The 19,193-nt window shown below is 38.2% G+C and overlaps 1 protein-coding gene and 1 pseudogene across 2 annotated transcripts in view; one reads left to right on the forward strand and one right to left on the reverse strand.

Moving 5' to 3' along the window:
- The first annotated feature begins 11,381 nt into the window (after positions 1–11,381).
- LOC146454888 (uncharacterized) lies at positions 11,382–13,498 on the forward strand. The gene is made up of 2 exons (XM_085094965.1): positions 11,382–11,730; positions 12,384–13,498. The coding sequence occupies exons 1-2, from the start codon at positions 11,382–11,384 to the stop codon at positions 13,496–13,498; spliced, it is 1,464 nt and encodes a 487-aa protein (XP_084951091.1).
- Positions 13,499–17,805: 4,307 nt separating this feature from the next.
- LOC146454889 (uncharacterized) overlaps positions 17,806–19,193 on the reverse strand; it is an 18,625-nt pseudogene continuing 17,237 nt past the window's right edge. Inside the window, exon 2 of the transcript XR_014859150.1 lies at positions 17,806–19,193. This exon is cut by the window's right edge and continues 530 nt beyond it. The product of XR_014859150.1 is annotated as an uncharacterized LOC146454889 (transcript).

A 19,193-nucleotide genomic window follows, 5' to 3' on the forward strand; every position in this document is an offset into this window, starting at 1 on the left:
AACCCGAGTATCTCGAGATGCGCAGAACGTATGCGCAGTAGCAAAAGTAGGCACCGTCCTTAACAACTCAATCACTAATTCATTTAAAAAATATAAAGATAAATCATTATTATTTGAAGCGACTTTTTTTTTTTTTTTTTTTTTTTTTTTTTAATTTGCAAAACACAAAAACTGCTTACATTACTTACAATAGAGATCTCTTACACCACTAACATTACAATAACTCTACTTTCAAGATACAACTTACATTACTTACATTACAATACTTACTCAACTTAAAATACGGTACAATGCTTATTCTACTTACATTACAGCACATTACATCATTTATTGACAAAATAATTTTTTCATCGGTTTCCACTTACTTAAAATTTTATCGTGATGAGAAAAGTCACGTGCAAATTTTTCAATATTGTAATGAAACTTAACGTAGCTCTGTACGCCAGCGAAATCGGGTTCACGTCCCTCCATTTTGCATTTGTATATGAAAAACTTGACTACTAAAATAATACAATTAATCGCATTCTTATAAGGCATACAGTTTGTATAGCCCAAGAGAACAGATTCAAGAGAAAATTCTATTTCAATGTCTGTTACCGACCAGATCCAATTTGCGAGGGCGATCCAGAGGTGGGATATCCGGTCACAGTACCAAAAAAGGTGCTCTATGGTTTCAGGTTTACTGTCACAAAAAAAGCAATTATCGTGATCCTTAATACCCATTTTCATTAACAATACATTTGTGGCAATAATTCTATGGAATATCCTATATTGAAAGCTTCTCAGCTTACTAGCACTCGTGCATAAGAAAGGGATACTGTAATAGGTAGACCAATCCTCTACAGGAGATGGTAGATATTTATTCCATTTACGCTGCACCTTAGTTGGCTGTGTGGCAACCGATTTTCGCAAAGCGTCATAAGTAAAGCTGGTCACCTTTTTTGTCTTAAATAACCTATCTATATTTTGGGATTTGACCACAGGTAACCGTTTACCAAACTCTCTAATCTTTGACTTCCATGAACTTGGAATTGCGCACATAATACCATAAGCTTGTAAAAAGGTACAAGTTAGGCTAAACTTATTAATCAATTTGGTTGGTGACATAAAAATGCCGGATTCGTCTACAAGATCATTGACGTAACGTAAATCTTTTTTGTACCACGACTTATAAAACACAGGTTTATTTTCTATCTTAATAAAGACATTATTCCATAGTGGCTGTGACAGAAGGTCACCGGCTTCTACAGTTTCCTGAACATAATCTGCCCATGATTCAACTACATTCCTCCAGAAAGTATTTGTCCCAAAAGAGCAAGCCAGGCGTGATAATGATCTTTTGTTTAGTAACCAGACATCATTCCAGTAAAGGTGATCGGAAAGCAGGAGCCTTTTCCAGTCTGCCTGATAATTTACGTCCCACACTTTCTTAACCCAGGAGATCTTCAGAGCCTTGGCAAATGATCGAATATCGGTCATCATCAATCCCCCATCATCTACATCATTAATGATTGTTTTCCTTGCTATTTTATCACTCTTTCCATCCCAGATAAAGGAGAAGAAGAGTGTTTCTAATTCTTTAAGAAAAAAGGCATTTGGAGTAGGAAGTGTTGTTAAGAGATGAACAAATTTAGATACTGCGAGAGACTTAATTACCTGTATTTTGCCTATGATACTCAAAAGTCTCCAGGACCACGAGTCTAAAAGTTTTCTGACCTCCTGTAGCTTTATTTTGTAATTGTACTCCACTATTTGCTGGGTTTCAACAAAAAACGTTATCCCTAGGATGTCAAAAGGTTCATTAAATACCCATGCTAAATTTTTCTCCGGAAGTAATATGACCTTCGAGAATCTCTTACTACCCAGCCATACCGCCTTAGTTTTTTCTACATTCACCTTCAGACCTGAGCACTCTCCAAAGAGCTCCAAGGTGTCTAGGCATTGGGAGAGTGAAGTTTCAGTTCCATCTAAAAGGAAAAAAGTGTCATCCGCATACTGTCCAAGTAAAAATTCTTCATTATTAACAGTGATGCCCTTAATTTGACCGTTTTGTTTTATTGCATCTGCGAGAAGTTCAGCACAAATAATAAAAAGGTATGGTGACAGGGGGTCTCCCTGTCTAACACCTCTTGAGACCGAAAAAGAATTGGAGCAATGACCATTGTATAAAATGGAGCTATTAATATTTTTGTAAAAGGTTTTAACCCACCGCCTTATAGACTCTCCGAAATTAAAAAACTTTAAGGCTCCGTCAAGAAGATTCCATTCTACCGAATCGAATGCTTTTTCAAAATCAATTAATAACAGTAAGCCCTCTTCGTTGTTAGAATTTAGTTTATCTATAATATCATAAATTAGCCTTGTGTTTTCGGCCATAGACCTGTTTTTTAAAAAGCCTTTTTGGGTGTGTGAAATGATGGATGGGAGAACCTTCTTAATACGATTTGCGACAACAGCTGAAGCTATTTTATAATCAACTCCAAGTAAAGATATCGGCCTCCAATTTTTCAGATAGAACTTTGTCTTATTTGGTTTAGGTAAGGTAGTTATAAGCGCGCTTCTCTGAGTGACCGACATTTCGCCAATGCTATATGAGAAATTAATTGAACGCACTAAATAATGGCTGAGGTCATTCCAAAAAAATTTATAAAATTCCACGGTAAAACCGTCCATCCCAGGACTTTTACCATCACCCATAGCTTTTAGGGCATCTAAACATTCTTTAGCAGAAATGTTACCCTCACAAGAGTCCTTTTCTTCAGGAGTCAACTTCACCCTTATATTATCTTGATTGAAAAATGTGGCAGAATGATCAGCCCTGAATTCAGTTTTCCTGGAGGTATAAAGCTTTTTATATTAAAGCTCCTGCTCCCTAATTATATCTTTTTGGTCTGTGATTTCGGTAGCATCCTCTAAAACTAGCTTAGGAATTAATTTGTTTGTGTAATGTCTTTTCTCCAGATTCAAGAAGTATTTAGTGCTTTTTTCACCCCTAGTTATCCAATTAGCTTTTGACCTTATAACTATACCACGCATTTTATGCTCTCTCAGTTCTTGTAACTCATTCTGTTTTTGGGCGAGTTTCCTTTTGGTTGTTTCACAGGGAGATTCATTTAAACTCTGCTGAAGAAAATTTATTTCCTTTTCTAGAAAATTTTCAGTCTTATTTTGCTCTTTTTTCTTCCATGCTGCATAAGAAATAGTTTTACCCCGAATTTGAAGCTTAAGTGTTTCAAACAAAAGCTGGTCATTAATGGAAAAAGTATGGGGCTGTGGATTTTCTATGTCACCATTAATTTTGTATTCATCTACAGTCTCATTTATACAATCCTTGACAAGTTTCACATATGCCGGATCTGACAGTAGAGAATTATTGAATTTCCAGAACCCTCTGCCCCTTTCCTGATGTGTAAAAATCATATTCATAACTACTAACGAGTGATCCGTGCGATAGCCAGCATTGGTTTGAATTGACTCCACTAGACCGGTTAAATCAGTAGACAAAAGAAAATAATCGAGTCTTGCTTGTTTTAAATTACTGTACGCACTCCAAGTATAACTACGTCCAGTTGGTTCCTGGTCTCTATAGACATCGCCCAACTCGAAAGTATCGATTAAATCCAGCACAGATTTTTGAGCCTTCGGATTGTTTTCCTTTGAGTAATTTATCGTGTCATTATGGTAATTTAGCACCACGTTCCAGTCCCCGCATAATATAATAGGTTGATTTGACAGTTCCCAATTGATCAGATTTTCTTTCAGGTTTGTAAAAAATTCGGGCGAGTCAGTGTTCGGACCATACAGAGTAACCAAAGTGCAACGTTGCTGAAAAATGGAAATATCTAATGCGATATATCTGCCTTGTTGATCGCTAATTACATTGTGCAGCACATATTCAAATGTATTGTTAAATAGAATAACAACTCCGCAACTTTTGCTATCTAAACTACTAAAAAACGCCTCATAGCCCCATTGGGATTTCCACCTTGCTTGTTCTCTTTTGCTATTTTGGATATGCGCTTCCTGTAGACAATATATGTCAAGTTTCTTTTGCCGAAGCCAATTAAAGACGTCTTTTCTTTTTTTTTCATCTGCTAAACCTTTACAATTCAATGTCCCGATCTTCAATCTGTTAATTTTATCCTCACTGAATTTAAATGTTATGATCTGTTAATCTTGCATACTTATTACAACGCAAAAGGGTAGAATTGATTTGCTGGCACAGAGCAAACGCTACAATAAATATATATATTTGCATATGTAAGACGAAAACAGATTGAGACTTATCAATCCAGAACAAGAACAAACAGACACTAAACAAACTCAACAAGTAGCGTCCTGTTAGCGATTGCAGCTTCTGGCTTATAGTAATGATGTCCTGTGCTGCGACTCGCGCGTACTAGAAGTACTTAAACAAAAAGTTAATAGCGACATAATTATTAGATATGCTATTCTTGAAATTAGCTTTTACTCAGTAAGACAGGCAATAACTTAGCTTTTTCCATAGTTCAACCCGATTCTTGAACCTGACCAGCCACGACTAGTTGAATGAATGGGGCCTTCTGTAGATACTTTAATTTCGCCTCCTTTTGTTGCTGAAAGGGAAGCTCCCATTTCTTCTTGAGAAGTCGGCCTCTAAGCTTCGAGAGCTCTGGTGGTAGATCGACCATCACTCCATAACCTGATCCTTTTGGGAGCTTCTTGGCTAGATTAAGAATGTAATCCCGCTGTTGCAGGTCGACAAACCTGACGATGATCGACTCTTTAGTTGCGTCTCGGCTTCCTCTAATTCTATGGCACGCAGCGAAATTAATATTTTTCACTTCACCTGGATCCATCTTGAGTGTAGCATTGAAGAATTCTTGAATTTTGTGTCTTGTAGCTTCAGACGTTTCTTTTAACTCCCCGGTTATACCGTGAAAAATGAGATTCCATTTCCTGCCCCAAAGATTCAGGGCAAGAAGTTCGTCGCGTATAGACTTGTCGCGCTTTTCAGCCTCTTTTATTATCCCGGGTATCGTACTTTCCTTCATCTCCAACTGCTCATTTTCGAAGTGTGACATCGCCTTCTCCAATTCCACGACTCGGTCGGTTGTTTCCTTGAGTTTCTCACGAACCAGGCGGAATTCAGCTCCTATATTTGTGTGAAGTTTCGCGAAGCATTTCGAGATGTCCTTTAAGTCTTCGACCCTATAAAGTTCTTCGAATGAACACGTGTTAGATGGAGTTTCCGACATTTTCGCTTGAAAAGCTACCAATTTGCTTCTTTCGGTCTCTCTAACCGACCCAAAGTGCTATTACAATGTTTTTGCGCTATTTATGTGGTGGAATACGCGCGGTCTAGCCAGAACTAAGCGGAGCTCTAAAATCCACGTCTATCCGCCATCGCTGACCGCTGACCTCCTCTATTTGAAGCGACTTACCGCATGTTTCTGGACAGCATTCCGCTGCTGGGTCAATTTCTTTTTTGGGACAGTTTTCCGGCATTTTAGTGCATTGGTAATACAAGTATTCAGGTGGACCATGCTTTCCTTTAGGACATGCCACTTTCTCGCAAGGGTTACGGCTAATTACCTTCTTATTACATTCATAATCTGTGCAAGGGAATAATTAGTAAACAATAATAATAATAACAATAATAATAATAATAATAATAATAATAATAATAATAATAATAATGATAATAATAATAATAACAATAATAATAATAATAATAATAATAATAATAATAATAATAATAACGATGATGATGATGATGATGATGATGATGATGATGATGATGATGATGATTTTGATAATGACGATGACGATGATGACGAAAGTCTTAATTTGTATAATGAACAACAGTGTTGGATTATCACTTCTCGCATTCAACTCGGGAAAGCAGTGAGAAAGTCCCAAGTTGATTTACGCTAATACAATTCTTAAACATTTTACCAAACATCATAATTTGACCCACTCCGGGATGAGTGGAAAGATACTAAAACATTGGGTAAAATTGTGTTTTTAAGCAAGAATAAACCAGTGAGAAGCACTGTGCGAACTAAATTTATGGAAATTTGCGATGTACTGTGATTTGTGTGAAATTGATCATATTTATTATGACCTCACTCGGAAAAGATGCAACAGAAAAGGTTTTTGAAACGACCGACCTCGCAGCCTCAGTACTGATCTGGGTTGAAAGAAGTTTTGAAACAAATGTTCCGCGCCTAAAGTTTTATTCCTGTGAAATTAAAATACGGTGGCGTTTGTAAATAAGGTACAGGAAACTATATATAGCATTTATGTAATGTTTAAAACACGAGCTGAAATGTTTTATTGGGATTTAAAACCACGAGGTGCAGCCGAGTGGTTTTAGACCCGATAAAACACGTACCGCGAGTTTTTTGAACGGCTTCATAAACATTCCTGGAAAAGCTGGTGTCAAGAGAAGTCATAACAATGATGCTTTTGTGAACGTTGGATATTAGCATACGAGAAATACATTAAACACCGGATACTAATAAGGAGGAGGTTTTATCCGGTTTTAAAACCTCTGCACGTGATGTTTTATTGACCATCTGATAGGTCAACGAGCTTATGATTTAGTAATGACTTTTTGAAACTTACCATATGATCTCTTCTCTATGATCTAACAGATTAAAGAACAAATAAATAAATGAATAAATAAATAAATATAAAAACATCAGTGATCTCTTTATAGTCTGGGCTATTTTCATGTTAGTTATGTTTTTTGCCCTGTCTGCTTATTGATGGTAACATTCATTGCAACATTGTCCGTGTAGTGGATCCAAAACATCTTCAACAATGTATTGACCAAAATTATTATCAACAAGAGGATAAAAGCTCAAAAAACACTTACATCAATTTTAGCTCATTTAGCAGTGAAGCTAACATTTGCACAGATCCGAATTACTGCCAATTATTTTGTTTGGGAAAAATATAAAAGTGAGAACTTAACACGCGAAGTTCATTGTGTTGGGATGGCTTGGAACTTTCTCTAGTTTTTCATTTGCTTTTATTCGTCGGAAAATATTCACAATAAAACGGGTATTGACTAATTAAGGGCGTGAATATAAGTCATGGTTCATATATTTAATTATAAAGAAACCAGACATATCGTTAGAAGCGGTAGAAATCAATAGAAAGACGGCAAGGCTGTACACAACCATGTTGTCTCTTCGATCAACACACAGTTGTGAGTTAGCACTTTTCATTAATCTGTCTTTAACACAAAAAATAATGAGATATTTCTAATTACAATCTAGTATTATTTAAGAACGTCCATCACATTCACAGACAGTTTGCCGGCTGAAAGCCATTTTCATTACTTGTTTTAAGCTGTCGTTTGAACAGTTGAATAAACTATAATGATACCTTTAGCTTCACGCAAATCTGTTATCATTTTCTGTTGTTTGCTTTTGTAAAATTAATGACTGATTAGCAAGAATTTGTCAAAGAATAATTTGAGGAAAATAGTATGACTTACGACTGTCTGATTTTCTGACTCTTTTATTCTAGTCTTAGATTTCATTTTTACGCTAATTTCAGACCTCATGTTGTAATTAAAATATTTTGGAAACCAAAATCACGAACTCGTTTGGTTGAAATTTATCAGTGTTTTCATTGCTGGCGGTATCGGCTTTAATATAATATTTTTTTCGTTGATTTAACTTTTTTTTGTTTTTTTTTGTTTTGTTTTTTTTAATGCAACACAATTACTTACATTACAATACAAAAAAAAATACAGTACTCTGCTGCAACAATAAATACTACTTACAATGGGGTACTAACACGACTAAGATACAATCGTTGATTTAACTTGGATTTGTAAATAATGCGCGCTGGAAATCACAAAAGAGTTGCACAGGATATTGTTGTATTGGTCGTTCAACACATTTTCTATTCATCTGTGTCTAATTGATTAGATGTTGGAAATATCTGACGAATTTGATTCTTTGAAAAAAAAATTTCCGTTTGCGCGGCTTCTATAACTGCATTATTGCTTCTGAAAGTGACTTAGTTTTAGATTCTCCTTTGACTTCATAATTACTAAGGTGAACGTGTAACTGTGAGTCACGTGTTTAAAACAGATTAATATTCTCGCTAAAGGTTAATCTACCATCACTACCATGACCAACCCTTAAAATTGAAAGAAGCAGCTTTTTTACATTAAGCAAGCAATTAAGGTATCCTAGAGAACATGGATGGATTTTGCTCGCAAATTATTTTTGTGTGTGCGTCAAAGAAATCTAAACATCCGACATCCAATTAGGATTAAAATTCATACATGTCCGAAATTGAATGTTTATTTTCTGTGTCAACACAATAGTGCCTGCCGCTTTTTCATTATTGGCACTGACGTAAGGTCTTTTATTGCTATTACATCTAAAGTCATAGTCTGGAATCACAAGTTATCAAATTTTAAAAAGTATGTTTCGTCAGAACATGGCCGTCATTTTGCAATTGGTGAAGATGTTCGTCTTTTTGTTCGCTTACCTCCCATCTTCACACATGCACACCTTCCCAAAGACTGAGAAATATCTAAGGAAAAGATCCAGGAAATATTTGCTCCGTTTTATGCAATGTTAAAAACACGAGCAGAAGTGTTTTATCGGGATTTAAAACCACGAGGCGCAGCCGAGTGGTTTTAGACCCGATAAAAGTGAAATGATGACAACATATGACGTTGTAATGACATCATGATTGCCAAATGGCGGCCATATTGGATTTCTGGCTTTCTCCAAAACTTCAGGAAATGGAAGTCAAGATGGCGGTAAATAGAGACTTTACGCAAACACGACGCCGACGGCAACGAAAACGTCAGTAAAGAAAAGGCTTAATGAGCTAAACAATGTTGTGCACGTGCATTACAAATTTTGATACATTTCGTCGCAATCTTCGGTCAAACAACAACGTGAAATGCCGAAATTCAAGAGGTGAGCACATGGCAGTAGATTTTCATTCTCTGTTCTAACTTGAAGACCGTTCTCACCATTTCTGTTACTGGATAGTTCGGCCACATTGTAGAAGTTGAACGAATTGGAATAAGGGCAAAGTAGTACAAGTACCACGAACTTGTATTTTCAAATGGCGTTTTCGTTGGCGTTGCCGTCGTGGTTGCGTAAAGTCCCCAATGGGGACTTTACGTAACCACGACGGAAACGCCAACGAAAACGTCACTTGAAAATACAAGTTCCTGTTACTTGCACTACTTTGGGCTTATTCCAATTCGTTCAACTTCTACAATGTGGTCGAACTATCCAGTAACAGAACTGGCGGGAACGGTCTTCAAGTTAGCACAGAGAATGAAAATTTACTGTCATGTGCTCACGCTCTCCATAAAACCTTGAATTTAGGCATTTCACGTTGTTGTTTTGCAGAGGACGGCAAAGAAATGTACCAAAATTTAAAACGCACGTGCACAGCATTGTTTAGCTCATTAAGCCTTTTCTTTATTGACGTTTTTGTTGCCGTCGGCGTTGTGTTTGCGTAAAGTCCCTATTGACACAATGCCGACGTCATTTGACGTCATCATGCAATTTTGTGGGAGGAAACTTTTTTACACCTTTTAGGTTTTATTGCCATATCGTTAATCTGCTTTACGTTTTGAGGGCTGATCATAATGAACGCAACAAAAGCCCATGTTGAATAGGATAAGGCCTTAACCTAACTACAACATTTTGTCAGGTTCGCTGTCGTCTCGCAGCTTCACACTTATACAACTGGATGGAGGGGGGAAAACTTGTAGTTGGGCAAAGGGTTAGTTGTTCCAATTTCTCTACAGACAGAATTAGTTATCGTGCGTTAATAATTTCCACAAGAATTGTTTTTCACTTGTATCACTTGTGTGACACGCCGCTTCTAGTAATTTGTCTTTGTCTTGTCGGTACACCCACCCCAGATCTCGAGCTAAAACATAAACGTTACGGAAGAAAAGTGATTTTTCCCTCATTGTATAAAAGGAATTTTCTATCTTCTGCTTGTCAAAAGGTCAATCAAAACTAACCGACCGCAACGTTTTTTCCCATATATATTGCTGAAAAAGTCATAAGGTTTAAGGGCGTTTGCCCAAATATTAAGAAAAGTTACCAAGGTTCGAGGTTGCGCACCATGAGCACAATCTCCCATTCCTCGGTCTACATAGGGTTAACCTTGTACCTGTTCATTTGTTTTCCTCAATTTCGACGAAGAATCTTGTTTTCAATTTACCCGTGCTTTGCATGTTCTAAACAACAAAATCTTCGCCTGGTTTTAAAAGTTACTAATTTTCTCGCTCTAATTTTCTCCGGGTACTCCGGTTTTCCTCTCTCTTCAGAAACCAACACTTCTAAATTCCAATTCGATTTGGAAAGTGTCCCCAATTAGTGCTCTGCGCTAAATACAGTGACACTTAAATAAAGTGATTTTTTTTTAATGTTTGCACATGTTTTCAAAATGTATTGCTTTGTTAAAGACTTATTGATTGCAGGCGGAAAACTTTGTAAAAATGTTTATATATTATTTTCGCCACCGAATGATCACCTGTAGAAAGGCGATTTTGCCGGAGTCATATGATAAATCCTTTATTGAACAAGCTTGTTCGGTCAAGATGGCTGGATACTGGACTCGTTCTTTCCTTTTTTATAATGCATTTTTATAAACGTCAATCTTCTAGCTAGCCTATAACTGGCTTACTAATCGGGGACACTATCCTAATTAAAACATACAACAATCTTCACTTAACAATAACGTCAATAACGCATATATATTTTTGCTAAAAGTGTTGTTCACAAACCCGCCGAACCAGGTGATCTTAATTACGGATTCACCTCTTATCTTGTAGATTCTAAAGGGAAACAGGAAATTAGCTCCAGTTAATAACGTGCGATTACCAATCATTCTACCAGCGCTGCGTCAATTAATCAGCGTATTTGACCATATAATTTCATTACGCTATCAGACTTTACTTATATGTGCAATGTGTGTCGTTGCATTTTTCACCTTTCTTCGAATTGGTGAGATCACAGTTTCTCGTAGCGATATCACTGATCTCATTGATATTACTCAGTTAGATCGGCTCGTTGATGATCGAGGTATCTCTGGGACCCTACAGTTAACTAATTGTAACCAAACATAAAGAACATAAGAATTATGGGCAACCCTTTGTAATTAATATCCATCTTGACTTGCTGTCCGAATGCAGCTAACATTACACGTTATCTTTATGAGGGCTCCAATTTGCGGTGCTGTGTTTTATTACGGACTTTAAGATACAGGAACGAGGACGTCTTGAAATATACGACGGTCAAAGAGTGCGTGGGACGAGTACACAGCGTTGTAGCAGGAAAATTAAGTTAAGGCTTGTCGCGAGCGACGAGACGATTTTGTGTGAGTTCAATATGGCTTCTTTTAGGGAAACTCGAGAACTGCTGTGTACACGTCGTGCAATGGGCTTTATAACCGATGCAAAATTTTTGCTGCGTTATGAGGAAAACAAGTCAGATAATCTGGATTTTGCTAAGGTAGAGTATCCGAGATTTTCCTTGCAGGACACAAATGAGACCGAGTATAAAGCCAACTTCAGGATAGAGAAGCATTACATAACTCGCCTTGAAGATGCACTGCAAATTACTGCTATATTTAAATGTTATCAAGGAACAGTATGTGATGGAACCGAAGGCCTTTGTATCCTTCTTAAGCGATCTGCATACCCATGTCGCTACTCCGACATGATCCCGATTTTGGAAGGCCAGTCCCGGACATTTTGTTGATAAATAATACTGCAATGGACTGGGTATATGACAACCACAGACATCGTATTATCGATTGGAATCAAATCGTATTGAGTTCCATCCAGCTAGAAAACTACGCTGAAGTAATTTGTAACAAAGGAGCGCCACTAAGCAATTGCTTTGGTTTTGCGGACGGAACTGTTCGCCCAATATCTAGACCAGGAGAATGCCAACGGTTGGTGTACAATGGGCACAAGCGTGTGCATGGCTTAAAGTTTAAGTCTGTTGTGGTCCTAAATGGCTTAATTGTACACCTCTATGGGCCAGTAGGTTAGTCACTTTCCCCTTAGTTTCAGGTGGCTGGAGCAATTTAAGATGCACAAAGTACTTTTCCACATTTTGTACCCAGAATTTTTCTGAAAATCATCATGATTTGAAAGCAAATATATGAAAGGTAGCTCTCTTTCCTCTTTTTTTTTTATGTTTTACTCTGTTTAGTTCATAATTAAAAAGGACTAAGATGTAAAGAATGCACAGTTTGATCGCTCACACCATGGTTTACATTTTACTTTTCATTCAACAGAAGGAAGAATGCATGATGCAGCAATGTTAGCAGAGCCACACCTGTATGAGAGCCTCCAGATACATGCTTTCTCCACCACTGGACAGGCTATGTGTATTTATGGAGACCCAGTCTGGCGGAAATGGCGGTCGAAGAGCTGGACAGGAATCTGAGGCAATTCTACGCCGAAGCAAGAAAAAAAGAAGGCGAAAATTACAGCTGCGCGACTCTTCTCTCCTTAAGAAATGGCATTGAGAGATATCTAAACACACCACCATACAGTTTAGGAATAAGGTTCACTCACGACCCACGTTTTGTCCTCCCAAACCAAATGCTTGAAGCTAAACTTAAGCAACTTAAGCAAGAAGGCATGCAAAACACCATGCACAAACCAGCAATAGAAAAAAAAGACCTGGCCAAGCTTAAAACAAGTGAAGTTTTTTTTTCACTCACCAAGCCGCTGTCCCTCTTGAGAAACGTCTGGTTTCATGTTTCTCTGTTTTGGTGTCGTCGTGGGTTTGAAGGCCAGGGAAACCTCAAGAAAACAAGCTTTGCGTTTGAGAGAGATGCAACAGGCTGCCCTTTCGTCACCATGACGCACGACGAAACGACAAAGAACCATCCAGGGGGAATTTCAGAAGTGGAAAGCTTCGAAGAAAATGGCCAAATGTACAAAACCACCTGTCCAACTGATGGCTATTCTGCTCTGGAAGTCTTCCTCACAAAGCTCAATTCACAATGCGATGAACTTTTTCAGTATCCGAAGAGAAATTGGCGCCCTTCAGATAAAGTGTGGTATGAAAATCGGCCACTCGGAAAGAACAAGTTGTCTTCATTAATGAAAGAAATCAGTGCCGAAGCAGGTCTGTCCCGTACCTACACCAACCATTCGGTGAGAGCGACAGCCATAACCCTGTGGGAAAACGCCGGATTAACAGATAGAGAGATCATGGCAATTTCTGGCCACCGCAAAGAAGCGAGCTTGCGAAGCTATCACAATCAGCCATCAGTAAATCAGCTTCGAAAGTGCAGCGACGTTTTGACAGTGGCACTTTGCGAAGATGAAGAAGTACAAACATCTGCCGTTCAGCAAAGTACAGCTACAAGAAGTCCATTCCAGCAGCTGCCGTGTACAAGTTCCACCAAGAGCATGAACAGCGTCTTGACAGGAATGGCTCACCACAGCACAGTTGCGACAGTAGTAGATAATGGTCAAATTTAACCGCGCCATGGATTTCCCTTGGATTGCCCGCATACTAATTTGGATTGCCTGCATACTAATTTGGATTGCCCGCATACTAATTTGGATTGCCTGCATACTAATTTGGATTCCCTTTTTATGACAATACAAACAATACACTTGCCTAAACTTGCCCGTTAATTATTAACCCTGATTGGATCTTAAGATTTATATTGTCTGTTTTGAATAAAAGCGCGCTCTCTGTTTAGACGTGAAAACTGCAAAGGACCGCGAACGATAATGCTGTCAGTTGACGTAGGATCTACAAGAGACCTAATCAGCCATAGATAAACTGTAACACAAACTGCAAGGCTGATACTACGTGAAAGAGTTGACTTTGCGAGACAACAACCCGACAGAAACCGACAAAACAGGGCTGCAACCGCGGACAGCTGTTTCGTTCTTATTGGAACTCGTCAGCCAGTGTAGCAGTTCTATATGAAACCAGCGACAGAGCCAGCTCAAATAAAATGCAACAAAACCCATGTCCTATCAAGTTTCGTACTTTGAACCTGCCCGCTCCCTGAACCACGCGTTGCCACATCACGTGCCTCAGGGAGAAAGCAGACAAAGCATCGAATTCCTGTCTCGCAAAGTCAACTGAATGTAGATGGACAAAACCATCTTAACATTGAAACGCATGGACAAAACCATGCTTAAAAGCCGTTAGTATTTTATTCTTGTCCCAAACTCCAGTAAATAATATTTTTCAAAAATTGCTCCAAACATGCAAGTCGAATCGAGCGCTACACCTCTGTTGACAGAAGATAAAGCGAGTTCCTTACCCGGTCAGTTCTGCCCGTTTCATCCCCGCTCAACGTTAGAATCGGTAGAAAAAGCGCAAGGAGTTAGCTATGTTTATTGTCCCGAGAAAATGTGCTTTATGTTTGCCCCTGCTTCAGAATGGAAAGAGGACATAGAGCGTATCGCACATCATACACACTCTGATGTGAAAAAGTATGCATCTCAGTTGGTCTGTGATTGTTCTAACAAGCTAGCATTGAGAAAAAGTAAACAGCCCTGGAGCCAGGATCGCATGTTTCTGACGTGCCACAAAAAAGAGTGTAACTTTTTCATGTGGATAGACCAGCCAATATCGCATGCTATCAAGGGGCGGCTCTCATATTCACCTCAGCAACGGTTCACGAGATTTCATCCTTATAGAGAGATAAAGGAGATGTTTGAAAATCATCGCCAAGAGGTTAAACAGAAAGGACCTATTCAGCGCCAGCGCCATGCACGCAAATATGACGAAGGATTTTTTAATGTGTGACAACGGTATCAACAGTCTAGGAAGTCCTAAAATATTTCACGGTCTTAGATACAGAAAATGGATGGACGAAGTATGGGAATCTTACAAGTTTTATGTCCAAAAAATGAAAGAAGACTCTCGAGACGACCCAGATCCTTCACTTTGTTTAGATAAAGACGATTTGCTGCGTCAGGCGTATTTCAAGTACGCAAGTGATGACGGCCATCATCCCGAAAGTTTCAAGTGTTGAAGGTTTTATATGAAAGACATATTGAAGGCAAACACGTACCTTTTGAAGGTTATGTCATCAGCCCCGAAGAACATGAAGAGATAAACAGTTATCTTCTTATTCTAGAGCTTTTGCATGAGATTTACGCAGATCAAAATGTATTGCTATGCTTAACAATATAAGGAACCAAGATCTTCCTGTTTGTTCTAATTAAATATATTGCATTACCGTCTGTGTGGACATAGAGCTGTCTTGAGATCCTTTGAAAGATTTTTAAAGGTTTTGAGTGAAATAAAGTTTTATTCATCTTTACACCGCGTTAGTCACTAATTATGTTTAACAAATGTTTGACTCGAGCTCTAAAATTTGCATGTGAATTATCTCGTTTGTCTTTTGTTTGACAAACAATAAGTCATACCCAACGCCTACTCTGATTGACCGGCTACACGCAATCTATTTTATGCGAAATCTTCATCCACTTCGATTCTCAGACCGTCAGTTCCTTAACAACACGGCTAGCAAGTTTACTGTTGGAACCCCAAACACCCTCGAAAAAGTGTGGAATAGTGATATTGAAATAGAATATCGGAAAGTATTAGCGACCTGTTTCAAAACTCTGAACGGAACAAGGCAATTATCACAGAAAGCTTATAAGACAATTAAAAATTAGCGACGCGCGACACCCACGCTATCACAATCCAGCACAGACACAAGAATCGGTGTACGAACTGTCAAGACAGCGGAGAAATGAGGCCTCTTTTAAAGCAAAAACTAAAAGACCGACTTCAAAGAACAAGGCAAACCGCAAGAAAGAAAGAAAGTCGAACTCTTGGCTTAGAGGCCATAGGAAAATTGTGTAGACACGGAAGGAATATTTGTTATTCCTCGAAACAAAACGGAAAAAACGGATTTGTAATAGTCAGTCAAATGATTCATTTTCATTCCTTTTCCTTTCAAATCGCTGTGTATTTGACTCTTTTTTCTCATTGTTTTTTAATAAAGTTTTTAAAACGGTATCTCTTGTCTGGTTCTATTGCTAGCAATTATAAGTCGCGTGTTTTAATTGATCCTTGTTAAATTATATAAAATTGATTATATACTAATGCGTCAAGATACTCCCTTGGGGTTTTTCAGCAGAACTGAACTAATTTGTATGCAACTTTACGCTCGTGGACCCGCATAATTAACTGACTAACGGTGCGTGACTTAAATAGTTTTTTTATTTTCTCGAGATTGATAGGAGAAAAAAAGACACACAAAGATAGGTTTACGCATTAACGGTTTATTAGGATTCAGAAAATGAGCTTCACACTGATATAAAATCAAATTGTTTTTCAAGAAAACTGTCAGCATGAGTATCACAAATCAAGTAAAACGCATCCTCATCACTGCTCTATAACCCCATTTTGTCTTTGCAGTTTTGGTCGTGAACTTGTCTTGGGAATCTCGATGGTTAGTTTCGGAGGGTTTCTTCGTTCGGCAAAGAATTCGCTGAGAGCGTCTTTGAAAGGGGTTCGCATTTTGGAGCAATGGCCACTTTTTGTGGTTCTTCTTGTTTTCTTGCTTGGATAGGGGATAACAGGTCTTGTAAAACATTTCTCGCCAGGGTCATTATCACCAGCTCCTTTCCTCTCAAGTGAGAAATCATCTACGCCACATTGCTCTCTTGTGAATCTTTTAAGCAGAAGGACTTCAAATTTCTTCACCAAACCTTGAATTTGCAACCACAGTGTATCTTCCACGCCTTTCTCTTTCTGGTTAAATAACAATTTCTCGAATTGAACGACCAGAAGTTGGAACGCCTTCCAGCAACACACAGCTGTGCTCAACACGCGGCTACTGCGTGCATCGTCGTGCAGTAATAAAAAATGAACGGTTAGATTCCAGCTTAAAAGTCCAGCGTGTTCCTTCCATCGCTTTAAACCTTCAGTAACAGCTTCCAGATTACGTTTGGGAGATAGAATGAGGGTAGAAATTTCTTGAGACACGCTTTCTACATCGGGAGTTCCATGAAGAAGTAATCATTGCATTTTTGATAGCGTTTAGGTCAAAGTAAGCCATCTCGAGAGAACGTTTGAAATAAACCGAACGAGAACGAAGCAAATATAGCTTGAGATCGAATAGTGAAATGACACGATCAACGAAAGCTCGCTTTTATTTTGAACACATAATAGATTTTTCATAAGCCAATCAGGGTTAATTATTAACGGACAAGTTTAGGCAAGTGTATTGTTTGTATTGTCATAAAAAGGAATCCAAATTAGTATGCAGGCAATCCAAATTAGTATGCAGGCAATCCAAATTAGTATGCGGGCAATCCAAATTAGTATGCGGGCAATCCAAGGGAAATCCATGGCGCGGTTAAATTTGACCATTATCTACTACTTGCAACGTCCACCGCATACAGCAATATGTTTAATTCATGTAAAATCGGCAGTGTAAACATCACATTTCATCAGTAACTGCTATCTGCTGATAAAAATTATTACAAAACATTAACCTTTTTTTAGCCACATTTTTGTGAGAGTTAGACAGTAATTCCACTTAAAAAACACTTTCATTCATTCGCTCAAACTGCGATGCGTCCTTCGGCGATTCAACAGGTTTATGCTCAAAATAGATCCCGATTTGTGATTGGTTCTCCCGCTTTACTGATGAATTTGAAGAGAATAAACAACTTGATCAAGTTACAAATAAAAAGTGCCTGCGGCTCGTGATTTACCAGCTTTCTCGTGTTCTCCCAACATCCCGCGTGGTTTTATTACGCTGGTAAACTTCTGGAAAGTGCGGTCTATTGCTTAAATAAAATGTCACAGACCTTGCTTTTCTTAGCAACTAAAGAAAACTGTGTGGGCTTTTAAGGTAGATAAACCAAAAACCAATACAGGTGGGCATGTGCAAATTCCTCCAATATATGGCACAAGGTTGTGCAATTCATGATCATATATGCAGCTGACAGGAATTTTGCACATGCTAAACATAATTTTCTTCACATGAAGTAGAGGTTCTTTGGCTGAAGTGAATTTCATGTAAACAGAATCATGCTTGAAAACGTCAGATATTAATCAGTGGATGGACAGCAAAAGAGACTGCTATTGTGGCTAACAGCTTGTAATAGTGAACATTTTTTATTTTTTTCCATTCGTCGTGTCCTACTTAATCACATCCTTTTTTTAAAATTGAACAAAACACCCCACGTAACTTATTTATTAAAACAACTCAACAACATAAACTCTGGAGGTAAATGTATTTTTCAGACCTCATCAAAGTCACTTTAGTACCAGTTTTTCAATTATTCCCATCAGAGCCTGAGTTTGAATTTTCCATGTCTTGGACTTGCTTCTGCTGCTGGTTTTGTTGCTCAATCATTGTTTTGAACATTTGTACCATACCCTCCTTTTATTGCTTCTGCTGTTCATGTTGTTTCTCTAGCATGGCCTTAAACATCTGTGTTTGTTGAGTTTGGAAGGCTTGGAACTGCTCTGTTTCTTGCTTTTTCAATACACCTTCCTTGACTTTTCAGAGGGAGATCTTCAACTGCTCTTTCTTTGAGGTATTCAATTGCTTCACTCCCACTTCTTCTGCTCTTCTTTGCTTTGCTACCTCCTCCTTTTTTAAACTTTCCTATTGTCTCCATTGCCTTTACTTGCACATCTTCTGCCTCTCTCCTGTCTGCCTCTAGCTTTTCCTTGTTCTCATCAATTGCCTCCTGCAGCTCAGTGACAGCTGACTCCTCCATCGCTATAATTTGCTTTACAGCAGCATCTAGCTCGGTACTCTCTGGGGTAATCCCACTTTCTTTTCAACTCCTGAGCTTCTTGTCTTTTAAATCTTTGTACAAGGATGCCAATATGGTCACAAACTGTTCACATTGTTCAGGTTGTCAGCAAGTTTCTGCCATAACGCACTTCGTTGAACAGAACAAGATCATGTAAAGGTATCCAGCTCATAATTCTGCAATTAAAATAAATACACAATTTCAATCGGTTGAGAAGGGAAACAAGAATTCCTTCGAAAATAATAATAATGCACTATAAATAAACAGTTAATGCAAATATTGAATAATGATTGAACAGAAAAATCCAGCCATAGCAGAACTTATTTAAACACAACAGAACATTACAGAAGCCTGTGCTCTTGATCCTTCCTTCTTGTCTTCTGCTGTTGATTAATGTTATATGCAAACTGCTTTTTGT

Source organism: Pavona decussata, unplaced genomic scaffold (genome assembly GCF_977016875.1).
Source record: "Pavona decussata unplaced genomic scaffold, jaPavDecu1.1 SCAFFOLD_298, whole genome shotgun sequence".
Classification (NCBI taxonomy): Eukaryota; Metazoa; Cnidaria; class Anthozoa; order Scleractinia; family Agariciidae; genus Pavona; species Pavona decussata.